This window comes from Aureobasidium melanogenum, assembly GCF_000721775.1.
Source record: "Aureobasidium melanogenum CBS 110374 unplaced genomic scaffold scaffold_15, whole genome shotgun sequence".
In the NCBI taxonomy this organism is placed as follows: Eukaryota; Fungi; Ascomycota; class Dothideomycetes; order Dothideales; family Saccotheciaceae; genus Aureobasidium; species Aureobasidium melanogenum.
This window is the reverse complement of record NW_024470067.1, coordinates 554,554-575,953: the sequence shown is the minus strand read 5'-3', so window position 1 is coordinate 575,953 and position 21,400 is coordinate 554,554. Positions and strand designations below refer to the sequence as shown.

Here is a 21,400-nt window from a genome sequence, read left to right as displayed (position 1 = left end):
ATCATGCATCTTCAACAAGCTTCGCCTACTGGGTAGGCTCTTCATCTGCCTTGTTCTTGGCTCTGGGAGTGATACGGAGGACGATGTCGTCGATTTTGCCCAAGTGCTCAGGGGTCAAGCAGGAAAGACCACCTTGCTTTCTCAGGTATCGATAAACTTCATTGGCTCTCTCTTGAGCGACTGCGCCTATCTCTTCATTGCCTTTGGGACCCCTGAAGGTGATGTTTGAGTGGTAGCTATTGCCATTCGGAATGAAGTTGATGAACAGGTGGCGTTTGGCTGTGTACCATGCAAAATCGCGAATGAGCTGAACTCGAGCACCTCCAACTTGAAGTGTGAAGGAGGGACCGTATTTGATGAGCTCACGAGTCTTTGCGTTGTAGGCGTTCTCTGTATAGACCAATTTGATCGACTCGCTGCGGATCTGACGGTTGACGCGAGTGATAGGGGCTTGATGATAAGCTCTCAAGTCTTTGGGGATCAGAAGACCGTGGATACCATTGTAGACGAGGTAGACGTAGATACGCTGACGAATCTCGAGAGGAAGAGACAAGAAGCGGGAGAAAGTTGGTGGGATGCGAACAGGGACGAAGCCTTTCTCGACAGGAAGCTCTTTCCAGGGAAGTGGTGGAGCAGGCTTGGCCTCAGCAAGGACCGGAAGGAAAGGAGCGGTAACAGTAGTAGCCTTTGTTGGGGTGATAGTAGGTATACGAGGCCTGCTGGAGATCAGCTTGTGGTATGGGTCCTGGGTGTAGATGCCATCGTCGGTCAAAGGGATAGTTGAGGCAGTCGATCTAGGGGTGATGAGATGGCTGAGGTGGTTGATGGTCTCATCGGTCGAGGCCGAAGATGGAAGGTAAGAAGTCTCTGTCTTTACAGAAGTGGGAGTAGCCTGTCGTTGATTAGTCATTGATTGAACCCAAGTGTGTTCACGAATGTACCTGAAAGCGAGGACGAGTCAGACTTCTCAAAAGAGTGTCGGTTGCGTTGGATGGCTGTGCAAGGGCATTTTGATGACAATAAAAGCAGTCCGAATGACCAGAGACAGAGTAGTGAGGGCAGATGGGAGGATGATTGGATGCCTCGGCCATCTTGCGAGCCTCGAGACGGCGCTGCTGTTCTTCGAGGAGCAGGCGATAGCCCAGGCTGCGGCGCTGCTCATCAGCCAGGACAAAATCATGATTTGGTTGGGATGCCATCTTCTTTTCGAAGAGATGAATCAAATTGGTAAGAGGAAGTGTGGGATTGAGATCAGACATTGGGACGGGGGACGCGCAGAGTTTTGAGGTTGGGCGAGTGCTTTCTCAAGAAGCGGAAAGAGCGACTTGGGAAGGAACCTTGGATTTGACTGCCTGATCGGCACCTGCCATCTACAGCTTGCTCTGTCCTGCTTGCAGCAATTTCCAATTACAGCTTGCTCTGTCCTTCTTGTGGCACCTTGACAACCACCTTACCCCAAGTGTCGCGTGCTCCAAGTGCTTTCAGAGCCTCGGGGACAGTCTCGAGTCCGACAAACTCCTTGTCTGTATAACATGTTCCGCGGAACTTGCCACTCTCCATCAAGTCAAACAAACCCTTCCAAACTGGCTCGACCGCCTCTGGCTCGTTGGTAGCATAAGCTCCCCAGAACAGACCCACAACACTGACATTCTTCAACAAGATTCTGTTGGTAGCCATCTTCTCGATGTCGCCTGCTGCAAAGCCAATGACCAACAGCCGTCCGTTCCAGGCCGTGCACTTCATACTTTCAGTGATCAGACCAACGGGATCATAAACAATGTCGACACCACGACCCTTGGGTGTCAGTTTCTTGACCTGGTTAGGCCAATCCTTTTGTCTGTAGTCGATCAGATGGTCTGCGCCGAACGACTTGGCGACATCGAGCTTGTGCTTTGTACCAGCTGTGGCAACCACGGTTGCTCCGAAAGCTTTCGCGATTTGGACTGCAGCAAGACCGACACCTCCAGCAGCAGCATGAACCAAGACCCAGTCACCTGGTACTGTCAGTTGGCTCATCAGGACAAATGTTCGAGATGTCGAGACATACCCTTCTTGATGCCAGCTCTTGTCACCAGACCGGCATAGCTGGTAGGAGCAGTGACCATCAAGCCAGCACTGTCGAAGAAGCTCCATCCTTTGGGCATTGGTCTCAATTGAGCCTCAGTGGCACAGACCTTGGTAGCGTAAGCACCCTGAGATGCACCAAAGACTTTATCTCCTTCCTTGAATGTAGGCTTCTTTCCTCCGGGCAATGACTGCGGAGCCTTGAGGATAACACCAGAGAACTCGGCACCGGAGACCCATGGTAGAGGAGGTTGGGTTTGGTATTTTCCACGGATCTGGAGCAAGTCGAAGAAGTTGGTAGCAGCGGCGTGGACAGCAATCAGATATTGATCTGGCTTAGGAGTCGGGTCCGGTAGATCGGTGACCTTGAGGTCTTGAGGACCCTGATGGGCTGTCAGCTGTGAAGCCTTGAAGTCGGATCCGAAGACGATACCTGAACATATTCCTTGACTTGGATTCCTCTCATAGTTGTGGTATACTGGTGTATATGAGAAAACGAGTGAAATGATAGGAGCAATGCATGTCTGCACGAGCGTGGGATGCAGTTGATATGACAGGAGATGATAGCCGAAATGTGGAGGCGGAGGATGGACTCAGTATCGATGCCTCGGCCCATGACTCGCGCACCATCACAAGAGCTTGGCAAGGGTCTCAACGTCATTGTCCTTGGGCTTCTGCGGCCTTCTAAGCGGCGTGTTGGCCTGTCCTGGTCTGCCCAAGTGACGGATTGACAGCGAGCTGAACTGATACACAGCACATCCATATCAGCCCCGTCTGCGCCTGAGATCCACGACTTCCACTTGACAAACCATCACTCAAATCTGCTCACAACCAAGCGATCGCCATGTCGGACGAGAGCGAGCAACAGCTGACTTTCACCGTCAAGTCGTCCAACGACGCCAAATATGCAGTCACCATCGCTGCCAATTCTACCGTCAGTCAACTCAAGGAAAAGCTGGCTACATCAGACTTCGCAGACATTCCCACCGAGCGCCAACGTCTAATTTACTCTGGTCGTGTGCTCAAGGACCCCGAGACGCTAGCAAGTTACAAGATCAAGGACGGCAACACTATCCACCTCGTCAAGGGCGCTGAGAGTAACAACCGCCAAAATCCTGCCAACCAAGGAGGCTCAACCCCCATCCCCGGAGCCGGCACAGCTGCCAACGTTCCCTCCAACATCGCCGCCGGAACTGGCGCACACAATCCCCTAGCCCAGCTGACAGGCGCACGCTATGCCGGTTTCCACCAACTGCCCGGTGCAGACATGTTTGGCGCTGACGGTGGTGTAAGTGCTATCGCCTTCTTCCAACTCATGAATACTGCTGACAACAATACAGATGGGCGCACCCCCAGACCCGGATCACCTCCTACGAATGCTCGAGAACCCTGCCTTTGCCCAACAGATGAACGAAGCCATGAACAATCCCGATGTCATCAACATGATGCGCAACAACCCTATGCTCCGTAACAATCCTATGGCCCAGCAAATGTTCGACAACCCGGAACTACGTCGCATGCTCATGAACCCCGACTTTATCCGTATGCAGATGAACATGCAGAGAAGCATGGGTGGTGGTTTGGGCGGCGCAAGTGCTTTCCCTGCTCCCGGCGCGACAGACACTTCCGAGTCAGACTCAACATCACAAAACACACAACAGCAGAACCCTCCGCCAAACCCCTTTGCCATGTTCGGTGGTGGACAGGGCGCAGGAAGCGGCGCAAACCCCTTTGCTGCTCTCTTCGGTGGTAACCCTGGTGCTGTTCAAGGTCAAACACCCGCTGGCACTCCTCCCGTCCCCACTGCCGGTCAAGGAACTCCCGCTCAAGGTCAAACTCCTGGTGCCAATGCTTCCCAAACACAAGCAAATCCCTTCGCAAGTCTGTTCGGCGGTATGGGAGGTGGTATGGGAGGCGCTCAAGGCAGTGGCTCAGATCCCATCCAACAGATGGCTCAACAAATGATGCAGAACCCAGAGATGATGCGCTCCGCAATGAACATGATGCAAAACATGTACGGCGGCAACAACAATAACAACAACTCAGGCGCTGGTGGTGAAGGAGGTGCTGCTGCCAACCCCTTCGGCGGCATGAATCCATTCGCAGCATTCGGTGGTATGGGAGGCTTCGGCGCACCACAACAACAGCAGGACAGTCGTCCGCCAGAGGAGCAATACGCAACTCAACTGCAACAACTCAACGCAATGGGTTTCTACGAGTTTGATCGTAATGTTCGTGCTCTGCGCATGAGTGGTGGAAGCGTGGAAGGTGCTGTTGAACACTTGCTCAGTGGAACGATATAGAGGAGCGTCTCGGCTTCGCATCTTCTGTATTTGTTTGTTCGCAACAAGGGGGTTTAGATTGCAAACCCCTCACGTCTTTTCAGTCCAAGCATGACTCTATTCTATCTTCCGTTACCCAATACTTTTGAGCGTTCTCTAATGGCATTCTTTCTTTCTCACCTTTGTCTTACACCGTTTTTATGAGTAACGAAAAGTGCAGTTTCATAAGAGTAATAAGTGTTTTGAGTCTCAGAATATGTTTGGTCACTTCTAATTGAGTGTTATATCCTCCAAGCTATCTTGTATAAAATTGTTAAGAGCTAGAAGAAAGCAGCAGTACAACAAACTTACCTATTGTCATACTGTCATATTCCCCGCGCTTCTTTTGTACTTGACTGACAAACTTGTTGTACTTCTATGGGTAGTTCGAGGTGACTGTTCATCCCAGTGGTTCAGAGATTGTATGAGGTGCATCGGATGACGCCCGGCTTTCCGAGTGAAGCCTGCCCCACCCTAAAGCTCGAATATATTCAACATCCATCAGAAAAAGTTCCCACCCGCAAAAGAAGGCCTGCCTCTCGCTCCACGGGCAAAAGGAATGATATTGATGGTCAGTACGGGGGTCGAACCCGCGACCTTGGCGTGCCATTATCATGGGTGGATATCCACCGGATATTAGCACCACGCTCTAACCAACTGAGCTAACCGACCAGATTGATGAAAAGTCGAACGCTCGGAAAATACAACAATGAACAACGTAGAGTTCAAGGGGCATTGCAAGGCATCTAGGTGTACAGCAGCTCTCTGGGTCGTGGTCGTTCCAGCTCTAAAAGCCGCAAATTTTTCCTTCATTTGCAGAAGCCGAAGATTTTCCGAGGATGAGTACTCTTTCAACACAAAGCATACTGCATGCTTCGTGAAGGTAAGCAGAAAACGGATAAAAATGCTTCTTTAGTCGATCTTGCGGTCTGCCATCCAGTCTGAGATGACCCTCTTGCCCTGCTCTAGAGTACTTGCTTGAGTATGCAAAGCACCCAAGACATCTCTCCTGGTGACGTCCAGTCGCAAGTCTTTGCAGAGTGTCTCCAGTTGATCGGCCTGAACCTGCGGGACAATCTCATCACCAGAAGCAACGACCATCAAGACTTTGGGTGGATTGGAGGATTCAGCAATCTTGCGCAGAGCGTCTTCACTGTCCCACCAGCTACGGAGAAATGGCCAGAGGTGTTTGTACGGCACCCACCAGTCCGGATAAATGGCTGCGAGCATGCTCTTGATGCTTACAAAAGGAGTCTCGAGCACAATTCGGGAGATCTGAGCAGCATCAGTGGACTTTGCTGTTTCGAGGTATTTCGATGCAGCATATGCAGCGACTCCTGATCCAATACTCTGACCCCAGAGGATGAATTCGGTATTCTCAGAGTCCTGGCCATAGTTCTCAATTGCCCACTTTACAAAAGCTTGTGCATCCTTCTCAATGCCTCTTTGATGAGCACGCCCAGAGGAGGTCCAGTATCCACGGTAAGACAGTGCGAGCAAGGTCCACTCGTGCGGAGAGTCTTTTGCAGCAGCTCTGAGGATGTTTGAAAGCATTGGTGTCCGAGGTGGAATGGATGCGCCATTACCTTGGAAGTAGAGCACGACGACTCGTTTGCGCTTGTCTCGGGCTACTGTAAATAAGTTTTCAGGACGTGCGATGGCCACAGAGAGTTTGGTTCCGTCCAGAGACTTGATGTTTCTCTCTTCCCATGATACCCCAGCCCATGTTTTAGAGTAATCTTCCAACTTCTCACGTCTTGAGCCTGGGGGTAGAGATGGCATGTAAATGATCTTGTTCTGAAACAGAACCATGAGGAGGCATTTGTGAATCCAATGAGCTATTAGGAGACCAACAAAGACACCTGGAACCAGGACGAAAGGCGAAACACCAGCAAAGATGGCTCGCCTTTGACCTTTCGAGACATGGCTGCGTATCGAAAGATGGGGGCGTCGAAGTGGTGCAGCTTGTGTGGTGGTAAGCAGTCCACGCCTGGGCTGCGCATCCAGCACCTGTTTCAAACAAATATTTGGTCGAGCATGGCGAGTGAACAAGCAGCTCAATCTTGAGTTCATGTCAATTGGGCAGAAGCAAGAGGAAGGTCTAGGTCTGAAAGTGCGTGACTTGCAGGAAGGCGGTGACGTCAAGCCAAACCAATCAAAACGCGATCGCAACCCCCCTCGCGTCGTTCGCGTTTCTTGGATTGTTTCGAAGGAGGCAAGACCAGGTTCACGTTCCTGATCTTGTTTTATCCCATTGCGATGTGATTCTGTTTTGCTCACGTTGCATGACTTAGCCTATAAGTATTGATCATTCCACTTTTACAAAGTCGAAGCGATTGGACAAAGACGCCGTCAACATGACACGCATCAGCACGCGCACACAGCCCCAGTTATCCGAATCCTGGGCAGACATGGACGATTCTCAGACTGAGGAAGAAGAGTTCAAACCACGTCTTCGTGAAGCCTACTACAATTCTCACAAATCTGCTACTTTGTCGAATCCACGGAGCCCGAAGGACTTTCGCGAAAGTCCATCGCAGAATCATCCTTCTCCAACTCGTCGCAAACGGAATGCTTCCCAGATAAGCCAATCAACTGAGTTCGTCATGCCTACGCCTGAATCCAGTGGTTATCATGAGTCTCCTCCGACTAGAACAACGAGACAGTCTCCAAGACCCGCCGTGAGAGCATCCGCTGTGCGTAAGTCTATGCCTGTCAGGCGTGCTACTCCAGTCGTTCAACCATCAAGGCGCAAGTCTTCCAAGTCTGCTACTCAAGATGCTTCGCCAGACTATGTTCAGTATGCCTGGCCAAATGTTGTGCTTCCACTGCTCAGATATGTCCTGTCTGTCTTCTCGATTGCTGCACATGCCCTCAAGCCTCTTCTTGGCTATACTTTGATTGTACTTCTCATGGCAGTTGGTATGGGTGTCGCCAAGACTATGGTGGTACATAGCGTCACCAATGCTCTATCACCACTGTGCAATATTCCAGGAGCTGGCTATTTCAACCTCCCCTTCTGCGACACTCGCCATCATGATGGTCACAGAGGTCCCGTCGAGTTCGACAAGCTGGTCATTACACAGTCAAATTTCGAAGACATCCTGGAAGCTTCTGTTCACCAAGCTGCTCTACCTCTGGCCATGAAGAACTCTGAATTGTCTATTCGTGATCTCCGTACAGTGGTCAGACACTCTAGCTTGGGTTCACGCAATGAGCTTGTCAACGAGTTCGATGGCTTCATCGAGACAGCTCGCCAAGCCAGTGACGGTCTGTCGCAGTTCAACTCGAGAATTTCGCGAGCTTTGGACGGTATACTCTCTGCCAACCGCTGGACCATGAAAGTATTGCAAGGCATCGAAGCCACGCCCGACTCCGAAGGCATCATTCCTCGCTTCTTCTCACAGTACCTGTCTCTGGCTACACCCCAATACTCCCCTGAAGATGTGATCTACGATCAGTACATCCGTCACACCTCCGAAGTCGAAGAGCAGATTCAAGTCTGCATCTTGGAAGCCAACACCCTCCTCGAGGTCCTTGAAAACCTCGATGATCGTCTTCATCAAATCCAGGATATCGCCCATCGGGAAGACCTCAAAGTCGGAGATGCCAAAGCCGAGCTACTAGGCCTTCTCTGGACCAAACTTGGCGGCAACAGGGGCCCACTGGCCAAACAAGAGCAACAACTCGCAACCTTGAATGATGTTAGCAGATACCGCAAGACTGCCATGCAGCATGTCATCTCAACACTCGTCAAACTCAAGGATATCGAGAACAATCTGAGCCAACTCAGGGATGATGTTGCTGCACCCACAATCGTAGACAGGAAGAGAATGCCTTTGGAGATGCATATCGATCTGATCAGCTCTGCTGTTGATCGATTGCAGACGGTTAGGGATGAGGGACGCAAGGAGAAGGAGAAGATGCTGCAGGGCACTCTTCACCAGATCAATGAGCATGCTGCTGACAGAAGAATTGCGCAGTAACGGCTTATTATGATGTTTGCTTTGGGTATCGGGTACAGGATCAGGACACGGCGTTTGATATGGGAAGTGAGCAATGCTTGGGTAAATGACATAATGACCTTCGAATACACTCTTTTGTCAAGAACAAAAATAAGCTTCATAATGCAAACATGACCCCTACATTCTTCCATCTCTGAGCCAGTAATATAGTCGCTCATACGTTCACTGTCTCGGACCCTGGCAGGATGCCAATTAAGCCGCAATAATTAATGTGCACTTTCACGATGTCGACCAGAAATCTTACGGTGAGATGGTGTTGTTGATTGAAAAGATCGTCCAAGGCCAGCTCAGCAAGATCCACTGTAATCGATGGCATCATCAAGACATTGGCTCCATTCCAATGCTGGTCACGTTATATCTATATGCCGACAAATAGTAGTAATATCCCAGGTGGGTGGCAGAGTGACTCAGAAGCTATGACTGTGTATATCGAGTTATCGTCACGAACGCCCTCAAGCTTGACTGACATGAGGACTCTCGGGCTCATCTGTTCCATCGTCATATTCTAGAAAACTGTGCCAGTCGGTTCGCCAGTCGCTACTTCCATCTTCATTTCCAGGCCAGATCCGTCTGAAAACTTTCTTGGTACGAGGTCCGAGCTCTTCGGGAGCAGGTTCGTCTTCCCAAGATGTGTCCACCTCTCGTGTCACGACTTCATTTGGATAATCATCCCGAACGCCTGGTTCCACGGTCCAAGATCTGCAAATATACTCAAAGACAACAGAGAGTTGGCTTTCCGGGGTTCGTATGTTCCTGAATACATAAGGGTAGCCTATGATACTAGAATCGATTCTTAAATCAAGCTGACTTAGGAAGCAGTTGGCGCGTGATGCAAGACGATATACAGTTCTTGCAAAGTGCTCATCGATTGCTCTATCAATGAGCGCTCTGCGAACATCGCCGTAACGAGGTCCGTGAATCATATCTTGTGAGAAGCGCCGCCGATCAAATTCGTCGTAGTGTGCCAGTCGCCCGTCTTCCATGATGTAATTCTTGAAGCGAAGTCCTAGGATAAGCCGTTGGAGAGCTGGGAAGGTAGCAAACGTCTTGTAGACAGCTACCTCGGTGATACTGCCTTGATCTCTTGGGAACGTAAACTCAAGCTCCGCGAGCAGTGGGCATTGATCTCGTATGTCCTGAAGCACGAAGACTGCGTCACGAGTCTCACGTGCGGACCGGTTTGGCAAGCGCAATGTACGGAGACTGGCGCCGTGCCTTTGGTATATTGGATTCATATCTCTGAATCGCCACCCAATAGCAAGCTCTGAGAGTGGCAACAAATCCACAATGAACAACGTCGCAGTCGACTTCTTCTGGGAACTTTCATGGCTGTTTCGATCATTCCACTGAAGCTTGAGAACTTTCAATGACGCAAAATCACAGTCTATCAGCCAGACCAGTGCATCTAGACCAATCAACGTGTTCAGAACCAGAGTATGCAGACGTGAGAAATCAACATGTGTGTGCCAGCTCTTTAATTCTTCTCGATCCAGGCTGGCCATGGCGTTTATTTCCAGTCGCCTCAAACTTGTGGACGGATTTATGGCACCCCTTTCCATAGGTAGTTCCGTCTCTGGATGTGGCAGACTTCCGCGATGTGGCATCATTGTCCGCCGAAAGCGCACCTCTTCGACTTTCGGTGCCAAGCGTGCAAGCACTTGCTGAACAACTCGTTGTGACCGACTGGCATAAGCCTCTTCATCAGGCTCCATGTATGTGAACCAGATGCTGTGTAGACATGGTGAAGTCACAATGGCCAATTCATGCTTGTCTATCTCGGATTCAAGCAGACTTCGGGCACAAAAGGCTCTCATATGTAGACGAGAACCAGGATGGTATCGATGTATTGTATCAAGCACACAAGGTGGGATCTGGTGTCTAATCTCCCAGAGGAGGTCTGAGAGAGCAGGGCATCGCCGCAACATATTCGACATGGATGTCCAAGCATGGTCGTATGTCCAGACAACCTCGGCGGGCGCCATATCACTACGAGGCCAAGATGCAGATCCTCGGCGAGCTTTTTGGTCGGCACCAGGGTAGTTCCAAGCATGACAGAGCCTTAGCTTGCGTATGTGATCGAGAGCGGTAATGGGTCCCAGAGTATCAAGGAGACTTTGTACATCCTTCTCGACGCTATCATGATTGTGTATGGGAAGCATGACTTTCTGGAATATGACCATGTTTGCAGTTTTTCTGATTGTACTGCTCGTCTGCGAGAAGCTGTATATGCTTGGCGTATGTGTATCTCTAAGCAGTTCGCATATCTGCAGGCAAATCTCAGGCGGCAGACGTTCAACGGCCGATAAAGACATCTTTTGATGGGATCAATGGCAGGTGAAATGCTGGGTTGAGAATTAAAGGACAGTATTGGGGTGGTTGTCAGTGAGGGAAGTTGTCAAGCGCCAGAACGCGGCGCGTAGGCTGCAACAACCCCACCTCCATCTCCTCTGCACCTTCCCACCTGCGCAACTGCTTCTCCAAGAAAGACTCATGGTTGATATTGGCGGCTGCTTTTGAACTGTTCTCGTTAGAGAAACCAATTGCGCAAAACATCGGCTTCTTATATGTTGGAATATAGGTTAACAGCATGGTGCTATTAGCAGCTTTTAGGCTTCGACAATACAGCAAGATCTCAGAACATCAGACGAAATCCGTGAGTCAAAACTCCCCCACCGGAGTCCGAAGACACAGGCATAAATAGAAGCTCGATGGCTCCTCGATGAACGGGTCGATGTCAGTGATAAAACGACTCGAAACATGGTGGATACACAGCTTTCGCCCCTTGAGTATGTCTGATCAACGCGGTATGCAGATTGCGTCGATGGCGCTGCTCAATCAGTCCGCGCCGGATTTTGAAAAGAACGAATGCCGCCGACCTTACCCTCGCAAATGAACATTCTCTATGTTGAGGCCATGAACGGGTGTGACTGCCTCCGGATCCGAGACGAAGAGGGAGAAGGAGGTCTCGGAAGACGTTGCCGAAGCCCTAAAGCCCTAGAAAGGCTAAGACCTCTCGTTCACGATCACTTCTCTGACGCTGGTCCGACTTGGTTTTGCAATCTTGGAACTGCTGAACCTCCGACCATCCGACAGTGTGTCAGAAAATCCAGGAATAACGTTGAAAGGTAGGAGGCGTGAGGATGTATATGTATAGGAGTCGCGTAGGTTTCTCTTTGGTTTCTCTTTCATTCATGTTTGCAAACCCCAAATCTATACATCATTAGTTGTCCAGGAAAATCAGCTCGCCTATCACCGTACCATCTCAGCTTCCATCCTCGAGCTTGATCTGTTGTGTCTCAACATGGGCTTTGTCAGTCTCTTCCTTCCAGAGAAGTCTACCCATCGTATAGGGCACAGAGACCCGTTCTGGAATGGCAGAAAGAAGCCTTTCATGATCGCAGCCGTTGCCTCATTCATGTTACTTCAGATCTTGTTCCTCGTCAACATGTCATACCTCTTCGGGTCCCTTTTCAAGTCAGAGCACAGGGTACACAACCTCCACATCCTCACAGTCGACTATGATGGTGGTGTCATCGGAAAGAGTCTTCAAGGTGCTATAACACAACTCAAGGCTGATACGTTCCCAACGTTCGATGTTGAGAGCAGTGCCAAGTATCCGGCTGTTGAGGACATTGTCCAAGCAGTTAGAAAGGGTGACCATTGGGCTGCCGTATTCACCCACGCTGGAGCTTCAGATCGCCTTGCGGCTGCCCTTGAAGGCGGCGATGCAGCAGCTGCTTACGATCCAACAAACACACTTACATACGTCTGGAACGAGGTCAGGTACCCAGCTGTGGAAGATGCCACCATCAAGTCCAGCATGTCACAGCTCATGGCCGTCGTCCGCATCGCTTACAACCACATCAACGGCACTGGCGCCTTACAAACTCTGAACAAGAACGATCCTGCCGCCTTGCAAGCTTTCCTCAATCCGATCCAAGGAGGAGACATCAACATCATGCCAACAGGTCAGGGGACAAGAGTCTTGTACAACACTGTCGCTATGGTGATGCCCATCATCATGCAATTCTTCTTCCTCATGGCTGTCAACGGAGTCAGTGCAGAGTTCAATCTATACTCGCATCTTCCAGTTCTTAACAATGGCATCATTAGATTGGTACTCAGTCTGTCATACACCTTCATCGGTTCCCTCTGCTGGGCCGGCTACATCTGGGCCTTCCGCGAAGACTGGTCTGTGGGCGCGGGCCAATTCTTCTGCACCTGGGTCATCATGTGGCTATTCATGCACATCAACTTTGCAGTGGTAAGATCTCACCTACATCCTTTCAAACAAACAAGACCTAGTCATTAACGTAACACAGATTGACGTCGCAACCGGCTTTATCCCCATGAAATTCCTCCCTTTCTTCGTGCTGACTTGGGTAATCCTCAACGTCACATCTACAATCTGGCCTTTTGAACTCGCACCAGGATTCTATCGTTGGGGCTATGCATTGCCCGCCCATGAAGTATGGCAAGTCTTGATTCAGATCTGGTCGGGTGGTGCTGTGGATCGTCTCTACCAAGCCTTGCCCATTCTCTTCACTTGGGAGATTGTGTTTTTGCCTTTGGCTGTTATGGCATTGAATCATCGCTGTGCTGTTGCGGAGAGAGAGCATAAAGCTATGGAGGAGGAAAGGAGACAACTTATCAGAAGAGTGGAGACAGGGAAGGCGGACGAGATGCCAGAGCGGTTGACATCAGAGGAAGAGGCGCCGTCGCCGGTAGCTGAGAAGGTGGTGCAGAGCTTCGAGGCTGATGTTCACAGGGGCTCCTACGTATCAGCTGTTTCTCAGCAGGTCTAAACCTGATTGATAGGTGTATGTTGAAGCAGCTAGGTAATAACAAAATTTATTGGAAGACATAAGACAAGAGCAACGAACTAATCTATGTCATGAGCCTGTATAGCATATCTCTCCATTACCAAACCATCCCTTCTAATTAGCTTCAATCCTTTCCATCAAGCACAAAAGACACCACTAACGAGTAGTGGTCGTGACAGTCTTGACGACCCTAGACTTGCTAGTAGAACCAGTAATTGTGGCTGTCGACACGGTAACAGTAGCAGTCTTGGGCACCTTGGTAACCAAAGCCGAGCAAGCACTAGAGATAATGCTGCCAGGATACTTGGTCAACGCAGTAGGTGTAGCCAAAGACGAGGATGCCAAAGCACGCTTGGACAAAGAAGATGTCTTCGAAGAAGAGGTGCTAGAAGACGAAGCCTTGACCTTGAGAGTCGAGGTGGACGTAACAGTTGACACAGGAATCTTGGTAGAAGTCGCAGTGGTATAGGCGTTGAGATCATTATAACCCAAGAAAGTGCTGCAATAACTCTGAAGGCTGGAAGCAGAGATCTCTCCTTTGGCTTGAGCAACAGCAGCAGCTGGATTGGGTGTCGTGCCTGCATTCGTGAGGTTGGAGAAGGAGTACGAGAACCCTACTGTGTAGTGGTCGTTGCCACGATATTGCCCAACGTTGGTAGCATACTTGTTGGCCCAGGTACTACTGTACATAGCACAGTACTGTCCCAAAGCCGTCTTGCCATTCAAAGACAAAATGTAAGTGTTGAAGAACTGGCAAGTCTGGACAGGGCTACCGTCGCTGGGGGGATGGGCAAGGTTGTAATCGTTCTGAGCGTTGCAGGCCGCGGCGCAGAGACTTGCGTTGAAAGGACCTGCGGCAAAGACTTTGGCACCCATATAAGTATTGTAGCCCAAAGCATCGTATGGAGCATTGATGGCTGCATTGCCAAGGTAATTTGCATCAGAATAACCAGGAGGAGCAGCAACAGTCTGGTTTACGTAACCGTTGGAGCCAGCAACCACGACAGAAAATTGCACCCAAGTTCTGCCGGAGTTCTTGGTGTTGGCAGTGGTGACTGGGCCGCCCCAATAGACACATCTGACATCGTTCAGTGAATGACGCTATAATCGTTTGTGATATTAGACTTACTTGATCTGGGTCAGAGAAGCAGGATTCGGGCACAGGGTCTTGTCAGGGGTGTATTTAGGGTCGCGCTCGAAGTATAAATTAATACCCATGCAGCCTTTGATGGCATTACCTGTTTTGTGACAGATTCCATCAGCTCTGAGGACCAAGAGAAATCTCGCTCACTTACACTTAGTGGCGCAAGACTGAGGACTGTACGATTGGAGGTAACTGAAACCGAGATACCCGTAAGCGCTGCTACTGGCATTCAAGTTCCTGAAGGTCTGATCATATCCAGCAGGGACAGCGGCGGCATTGGCTGCACTAGCGTAAACAGGGTTGGCAAGAAACGAAGCAGCATCGTCCTTGGGATCGGTAGTGACGGGCCCGTAGCCAGATGGTTCAGGTCCACAAGCTGAACGCTTCACTACACTCGCAGCTGAGGAAGCAGCATCAGTCACAGCAACGGAGATGGAGGAAGCCGCAGTAGCTGAGGCAAGAATGGCCTTGGTGTCGTACGTGACAATTTTGTCAGGGGTACCAGTTGCTTGAATGACAGTCGGGGTGGGGATGTTGACAATAAGGTCAAGGTCAATCTCCTGAGGTGCAGGAGCCGGTAGAGCAGCAACAACCGCAACGAGAGCGGAGATGACAAAAGTCGAACGCATGTCGAACGAAGGTTTTCAATACTTCCAAGGTCTCTGATATGTTTCTCATTTATCGTTGGGGATCGTCTCGGCTTTTGTATTCCTTCGTCTCGACTAGATCGTCATTGTCAAGTAGCATGTGCCCTGACAAGCAAGATTACTACTAGCCGCCCCATGTGGTTATTGCATGCCATGACCATGATGACCCATGGTTACCAGCATGTAATATTTGGACTTGGCTTCCTTCCACGATGGCATTGCCTTCGAACACGACGTATGAGGCTGAGAAGGAGCCCTAGATCGTTCGCGTAACAGACCTTGACAGTCACGAGGCGATGTCTGAATCGAGTTGAGCCTGAACAGAGTTTGACGCGAAAGGCTGTTCGACGAGGTTCGCGTATGATCGCAGTATCTCGAGACCAGTATGTCTGTACTTCAGGAGCGTTCATTTCATGTGGTTTGAGAGCTGAAGTCCAACTGTTTCGGCTTCGACCGAACACAGCTGCTGTATAACAGACGTTAGCTGTCTGAGGCTGAATCTCATCGTCGCGGGACAACTGTCTTTGATCGTCTCAGATAGGTCTTCGAGAAGGTCTCACATCTCCTGAGAAGCCTGGAGAAGCCTGGTGGTCATCCCATGTCTTGGCGGATTGAATGCCAAAGTTTAACGACGTTTCGGGACGGTTGCTAGACCGTTGTGGGTAAACTTCAAGCCACAATTCAATGGCTGAGGCTCATCGAGTCAGTGCTCTATAGCGATATAGTTAGAGTTGTCGAAAGCGTATGTTGTTGGTGAGACATCGCAATTGCATGCGGCGACAGAAAGCCTAACGCAGACCTGATAAACAACCATGTCGTGGGCCGTAAGAACAGCTGAGCTGATACACGAAGGACCATTTGCTGAAGAGAGCCACATCGGCACTGGTCAATGTAACAGATCTCGCAAGCAAGTGCCTCTTGACCAAACCATGAACGTGTACCAACCCGGAGTGTTCTTTGGGTAGATGTAATTCTTGGAGGCTCTGAAACCTATCTCCAATAGTGCATGAGGTAGCCGCTATCTTCTCCTGTATCGTAGCCGATGCCTCCACCTTGCCTTGGTCTTACTGCTCACTCGTTTAATACTTCCTCGAGGATAGTTGAGAGGAGACTCTCCGCCCACAAAGATCGCAACATCGTAGAGAATCGCACCGACAATAGCGCCGGTTATGTTGGCGCACCACACTCCATAAATCCACCAGCCATCTCCAAACAAGTCGTGTCTATTGAAGCCAACCGTGATCAAAGCTAAGCGAGGCCCCATATCGCGAGCAGGGTTGATTGCGGCGCCAGTACTGGCAGAAAAGGCCATAGTTTCGATGCTGATGACTAGGCCGATGATGAAAGCATTCATTCCTGCTCCAGGGGGTGCGTTACTGTCATCACCTAGAGCCAATACAACAACACCAATGAATGCTGCAGCAACAAACTCAGTCAGGAAACCTGAGGCAGCATCGGCCACACCAGGCATACGATTCGTGACAAATGAGTTGTAGACATTTGTTATTTGCTCCGGATTAGAGTCCAGGTAGTTGAGTATGCAATTTCGATAGATGCCATATGCAACAAGTGAGCCGATATATGCTCCAAGCAATTGAGCAAGAATATACACAGGGATCTTCCTTTTCGGGAAGCCACGGAAGATGTAGAGCATGATTGTAATCGCAGGATTGAGGTGTCCTCCAGACACACCACCGCTGATGTAGATAGCAATCATGGTGGCGAAACCCCATGACCATGCCATGGAGTCACTCGAGCCGCTATTGGTAAGATTGTGTGCCACATTAGCACAAATACCGATTGTTATCAAGACAAATACCTGTAAAGATTAGGATGTGTGCAAAAAGGAGATAGCGCGTTAGACTTACGGCAAGAATCTCGGCCAGAGGCTCACGTAGTTTAGTCCTAAGAACTGCCCATAGCGTATGGTGGTTATGTAGCTCTCCCTCGATATTGTTTATTGGAGAGATGCCTTCATTCCTTTGAACAGATGTAGACTCTGCCACGTCATCATTGGTCTCTTCATCCTTCTCTTCGTCGTGACCGTCTTCACTACGACTATGTTGTTGTTGGCGCTCTGTATCGGACCGTCTTGTCGATGCTTTTGATAGTTCTTCTTCATCCTCGCCAGCCTCGTGCGGAGGCGTGAGCTGCTGCAGGAAGCCAGCTGGTCGCGTGTGGGACTCCTGACCCATCTCTGATGGTGGCTCGGACTTCTTGCCATATTTGTCGGCATACTTTCGTTCTCGTTCCTTTGTCGCGTCGTGTATGCTCTTGTCAAGCTTGTTCAGATTCAACTTTGGGCCGATTCCTTGCTCCATCTGAGAATCGGTAGGTTGCAACACATCCTCATCCTCTTCTCCAGGCTTTGGTCTGTCCGCTTGGATCTCCTGCTGCGACGGTTTCATACCTCGACGTATGATTCGTGGCATAGGATCTGCCAAACCCCAGATTGGTCGTACATTTCCAGGTTGGCTGTACGCGGGATTAAGCTCGGCATATCCATCTTCTACATATGGTTGATGTTGATTTTGTGCGCGTCCATTGTTGCCTTCATCTGGGGGACTTGGACCAGCTAAGGTGAATATTTGTCTATTGTTCTCATCTCTGCTAGTCGTATAGGCAGGATTACGATCAGATTGTTGTGTCCCGCGTCTGTGAGAAATCCTGTGCCGCAAACCAGATGATATGAAAGGACGACTATTGGACGCAGAGTTGTTTGATTCTGTGATATCAAGACTTCCCCTCGAAGCTTTGCTTCGATTTGTGGGCGCTTCTTTCAGTGTGGCTTGGTCAGTGTCGCGTCTGTAATCGGATGCACCCTGATCGGACATATCCATGCTCATCAGTGTGGAAGGTCCATGAAATGTCTACTTTCCTTTCTCGACGTGTACTGTTAGCCGGCAAGAAGTGCTTACCGTAAAGTCATTTTGGTCAAGAAAGGCAGAGAATCATGAAGAACCAGAGTATATGGGCTGACTTCGGACAAACCTGTTCAAATATACTGCGTAGGGCAGAGGCAGCCTTGTTGTAACCATATTTGGAAGAATTCATTCGCTGCAAAAAAGGTGGTCATAATCGCGTCACGGGGTAGCTGCAGATGCGATATGTCTGTCATGCCGAACACAAAAAAGTCGATACGAACACTCATCCATTCAGACATAATTTTATGGCATAAGCATACAATGTGACGATTGGAGGTTTACAACTGCTAAGACTGTCATGCAAAAGTTGGATAGAGCAGCTGAAGGTGTCGAGTCGAATGATCGTCGACAAAGTCATGTCTTGGCACTCCTCGGTGCAATTCACACCCTGACCATAGATTAGAGCGAAGATGTTAGAGCGAAAAACGGACTAGTGTTTATATCTGCCGTTAGATGGTATGCAGGTATTGGTCTACGACGGCTACAAGATAGCAAGTGCAATGTTGTCCATCTGAAAGACAGCTTTGCTACAGCGTACTCACGAACTATCACGGGTTGCTGCTTTCAATCGTTACGATCATCCCAAGCTGCTTGTTATAGAACAATCACAAAACTTTTCATTCGTGGGCGGACTGATACTAGTCCTATCATCTCAAGCCTTGCCCACCGTCTCAGATGTAGCCTCGGTACCCTCAACCTCACTCTGTCCAACAATGTGCTCAGCACTCTGCTGCACACCCATCTGACTGATATCGTATCCATGCTCCGCCAAGTAGGCCCTGAACTTTCTGTCCTCCTCATCGATGGTATCTTGACCAATGTGAGGCAACAAGAAAAGCGCAATGAAAGCGCTCAAGATACACAATGAGCTGGACACAAAGAAGGGGTATTGGCCAGCCTTGACCATGTCAGTGTCCTTGTAGCGGTCATACAGAATAGCCAAAACTTGGTCGCCTACGAAGGCACCGATCTTGCCGATTGCAGCTGCGATACCGTAGTATTGGCCTCTGACGGCAGTGGCGCAGGATTTGGAAGCGATAAGACCAATGTTGTCGCCTGGTCCGAACCTGAATCTCGTTAGCATATCATCTCTGATGCACTAGCCTCTGAGTGACTTACTCTCCAAGCGCAAGGAAGACACCGTAGACGATAACGAAACCAGCGACGTTTGAAGGGCGGGCAAGGTAGCTGTACACGCCTGCCATGATAAATCCAACGATACCTTGAGCAAGAACACCAATGCCCAAAGTCAATTTAGGACCCAGCCAGTCACTGACAAAAGAACCGCCAATGCAGCCTGGGAGATAGAAGAGGTAGATCAAAGTAGTCCAACCGAAAGACTTCCAAAGTGCAGAGTTGCTGCCTAGAAGGTTGTCCACGATAGTCGAGCTGAACAGCGAGAAGGAGTAGCCCGAGAAGTCATAGATGAACCAGATCAATGAGACAATGGTCAATCGCCACCAGTAGAACTTCAAGACCAAGAGCCAGGGTGTCTTTGCTTTCGCCATAGTTTCGCGGCGATAGGCTTCAGGCTCGTTGAGCTTAAGACGGAGGTACAGAAGGGAAAGTGGAGGGATTACACCGAGACCCAGGCAGATGCGCCAGGCGGCGCGGAGGTGATTTTCGCCTGTGCAGAGAACCTAGAGCATGAAAAGTCAGCAACAACGTATGCGGGGAATGCGAGATGAACCAACATACCACAATCATGGGCACCAGCGCAGAAACCACGAATCCAATATCAATCTGGACGTTCGTGAACAGGATAAACCACCTATTTCTGGTGCCGCTCTTGAGTTCTCCAGTGCTTTCGGCACAACCTACACTGCCTGCGGGATATTCACCACCGATTCCAATACCCAGCAGGAAACGCCAAGCGGTCAAGGCAGCGAACAGGCCAGAGGCACTACCACCAGCTCCGTAGCTGCCTGCACTGAGTGCAGCGAAGAGAATCAAAATAACAGTACTGGCAAACAAACTCCACTTGCGAGAGTAATGATCAGAAGTATAGCCAAATATCAACATCTGAAGCATCTGTCAGAACAAGATTAATACACGAGGATCGACGATACTTACACCAACCACAGTTCCAGCAAAGGTGATGGACGAAACGTTGCGTTGGGCGGGAGAAGAAGCATAGGCATCAGGATAAATCTTTCCGAGCATAGTAGAGACAAACCCGATGACACCATTCAGGTATCCGTCACTGAATAGACCAGCACCGCAAGCGATGACTGGCCAAAGACGTTCCCATCTGGTCTTCTCGGTGTCTTCATAGGTAGTCGGAGGGTTGCCTTCGTAGGAAGTAGATGGGTGCTCTTGGACAGGCGCGATATCTGGATTAGCACCACTAGAGTGTTTTTCGGTGCTTAATGGTCGATCCATGGTTTCGAATAAATCCGATCTTAGTGCTCGAAGTCGCAATGGGCAATCGTGTTGTCGCTTTGGGTTTTCAATGCGCTAGCCGCGTTGGTGAAACCAGGTTGCGAATATCGAAGATTAGGAACACGCAGTGATAATCTGAGGTCGCAAAGACAGATACCGGTGATTGTGAAAAGGTACAGATGGGAAGAAACGTAAGATTTGTGATCTCCTCGATCGAGCAACCAAAGCAGGAAGCAATGGAAGAAAAAAAGAAGACCGTCCTTGAGAGGGCACGCGACCAGTTTTATCGAAGGAAGGGCTGATCCTGCGATCTGCAGTTGAGGCGATCTTCCCTCGTGAACATGCCCGCAAACCAATTGGAGCGTTTCCTGGAGAGATGCTTATCCTGCCGATGTGGAAGGAAGCTTCGATGGGGGCTCGGCTGCCGGCACGGCGCTTGGTGGTCACGGTAATGAAACCCTGAGGATGGAAACACTCATGAATCTCAAGCAGAACTTAGCCATCATCCTTTGGAAGAGACAGCCGTGTGTTCTGCTTACTTGCCGAACGATTCGCGGAGTTTCTAGACACTCCACCTGCTTCCAAGGTTGAATTGCGCTATGGGTAAAATTTATGATAATGCTCTCAATGTTATACCGGGGGCCCAGCCACCACACCACAGCGCGCCCTTACCTTCGCCTCCAAACCCTGAAAGCTTGCCTTCAATCCATGCTCTTCCGTCATAACCTAGTAAAAAACCACACGCGATCATTCCTCAACCACAAACAAGAAGACAAGATACCAAAACGTGCTGCGGTTGGAGCAGAGGGTCTCAAGTACCGCATATTCGCCTCAGGAATAAAATGTGGACTGGCTTTCGTGTCGATAGACAAGCATCATTGTATCTTTCTTGCAATTTTGTCATCGGCATTCTTCCGCGGTGATACAGCGATGGTCTACATATCAAGGAGAAAATTAGTTGAGACTCAATTGATTGTTGCTAAGAGGACGCCGAACAATCAGATTGCAGCAACTACTTCGTCTCTGCCATGGACATGTATTCCGCTCGTCATATTGTAAACAAGCGAGAT

At 49.8% G+C, this 21,400-nt stretch overlaps 10 protein-coding genes across 10 annotated transcripts; 3 read left to right on the top strand and 7 right to left on the bottom strand.

Annotated features, from left to right (window-relative positions):
- Nucleotides 1-25: 25 nt before the first annotated feature.
- On the bottom strand, nucleotides 26-1,265 carry M437DRAFT_51825 (uncharacterized protein; the record flags this gene model as incomplete). The annotated part of the gene is made up of 2 exons (XM_041022247.1): nucleotides 26-892; nucleotides 942-1,265. Coding segments are annotated over 2 exons (1,191 nt in total), but the record flags the coding sequence as incomplete, so codon positions are not given.
- Nucleotides 1,266-1,407: 142 nt separating this feature from the next.
- M437DRAFT_85934 (zinc-binding alcohol dehydrogenase-like protein) lies at nucleotides 1,408-2,530 on the bottom strand (the record flags this gene model as incomplete). Its single annotated transcript, XM_041028372.1, has 3 exons — nucleotides 1,408-1,994; nucleotides 2,048-2,447; nucleotides 2,498-2,530. 3 exons carry the CDS (start codon nucleotides 2,528-2,530, stop codon nucleotides 1,408-1,410), a joined length of 1,020 nt encoding a protein of 339 aa, XP_040878510.1.
- A 378-nt stretch (nucleotides 2,531-2,908) lies between these two features.
- Nucleotides 2,909-4,367, top strand: M437DRAFT_85933 (uncharacterized protein; the record flags this gene model as incomplete). Its single annotated transcript, XM_041028371.1, has 2 exons — nucleotides 2,909-3,352; nucleotides 3,405-4,367. 2 exons carry the CDS (start codon nucleotides 2,909-2,911, stop codon nucleotides 4,365-4,367), a joined length of 1,407 nt encoding a protein of 468 aa, XP_040878509.1.
- Nucleotides 4,368-5,297: 930 nt separating this feature from the next.
- On the bottom strand, nucleotides 5,298-6,197 carry M437DRAFT_85932 (putative alpha/beta superfamily hydrolase; the record flags this gene model as incomplete). The annotated part of the gene is made up of 1 exon (XM_041028370.1): nucleotides 5,298-6,197. The coding sequence occupies one exon, from the start codon at nucleotides 6,195-6,197 to the stop codon at nucleotides 5,298-5,300; it is 900 nt and encodes a 299-aa protein (XP_040878508.1).
- An 896-nt stretch (nucleotides 6,198-7,093) lies between these two features.
- Nucleotides 7,094-8,371, top strand: M437DRAFT_51962 (uncharacterized protein; the record flags this gene model as incomplete). The annotated part of the gene is made up of 1 exon (XM_041022270.1): nucleotides 7,094-8,371. One exon carries the CDS (start codon nucleotides 7,094-7,096, stop codon nucleotides 8,369-8,371), a length of 1,278 nt encoding a protein of 425 aa, XP_040878507.1.
- A 491-nt stretch (nucleotides 8,372-8,862) lies between these two features.
- Nucleotides 8,863-10,722, bottom strand: M437DRAFT_67420 (uncharacterized protein; the record flags this gene model as incomplete). The annotated part of the gene is made up of 1 exon (XM_041024933.1): nucleotides 8,863-10,722. The coding sequence occupies one exon, from the start codon at nucleotides 10,720-10,722 to the stop codon at nucleotides 8,863-8,865; it is 1,860 nt and encodes a 619-aa protein (XP_040878506.1).
- Nucleotides 10,723-11,711: 989 nt separating this feature from the next.
- M437DRAFT_85929 (uncharacterized protein) lies at nucleotides 11,712-13,215 on the top strand (the record flags this gene model as incomplete). The annotated part of the gene is made up of 2 exons (XM_041028369.1): nucleotides 11,712-12,674; nucleotides 12,733-13,215. The coding sequence occupies 2 exons, from the start codon at nucleotides 11,712-11,714 to the stop codon at nucleotides 13,213-13,215; spliced, it is 1,446 nt and encodes a 481-aa protein (XP_040878505.1).
- Nucleotides 13,216-13,449: 234 nt separating this feature from the next.
- Nucleotides 13,450-14,988, bottom strand: M437DRAFT_31238 (uncharacterized protein; the record flags this gene model as incomplete). The annotated part of the gene is made up of 3 exons (XM_041019200.1): nucleotides 13,450-14,311; nucleotides 14,363-14,471; nucleotides 14,529-14,988. Coding segments are annotated over 3 exons (1,431 nt in total), but the record flags the coding sequence as incomplete, so codon positions are not given.
- A 1,054-nt stretch (nucleotides 14,989-16,042) lies between these two features.
- M437DRAFT_76613 (uncharacterized protein) lies at nucleotides 16,043-17,864 on the bottom strand (the record flags this gene model as incomplete). The annotated part of the gene is made up of 3 exons (XM_041026654.1): nucleotides 16,043-16,843; nucleotides 16,893-17,599; nucleotides 17,705-17,864. The coding sequence occupies 3 exons, from the start codon at nucleotides 17,862-17,864 to the stop codon at nucleotides 16,043-16,045; spliced, it is 1,668 nt and encodes a 555-aa protein (XP_040878530.1).
- Nucleotides 17,865-18,600: 736 nt separating this feature from the next.
- On the bottom strand, nucleotides 18,601-20,330 carry M437DRAFT_51873 (MFS phospholipid transporter Git1; the record flags this gene model as incomplete). Its single annotated transcript, XM_041022257.1, has 4 exons — nucleotides 18,601-19,015; nucleotides 19,068-19,588; nucleotides 19,647-19,970; nucleotides 20,022-20,330. 4 exons carry the CDS (start codon nucleotides 20,328-20,330, stop codon nucleotides 18,601-18,603), a joined length of 1,569 nt encoding a protein of 522 aa, XP_040878503.1.
- Between the last annotated feature and the right edge of the window lie 1,070 nt (nucleotides 20,331-21,400).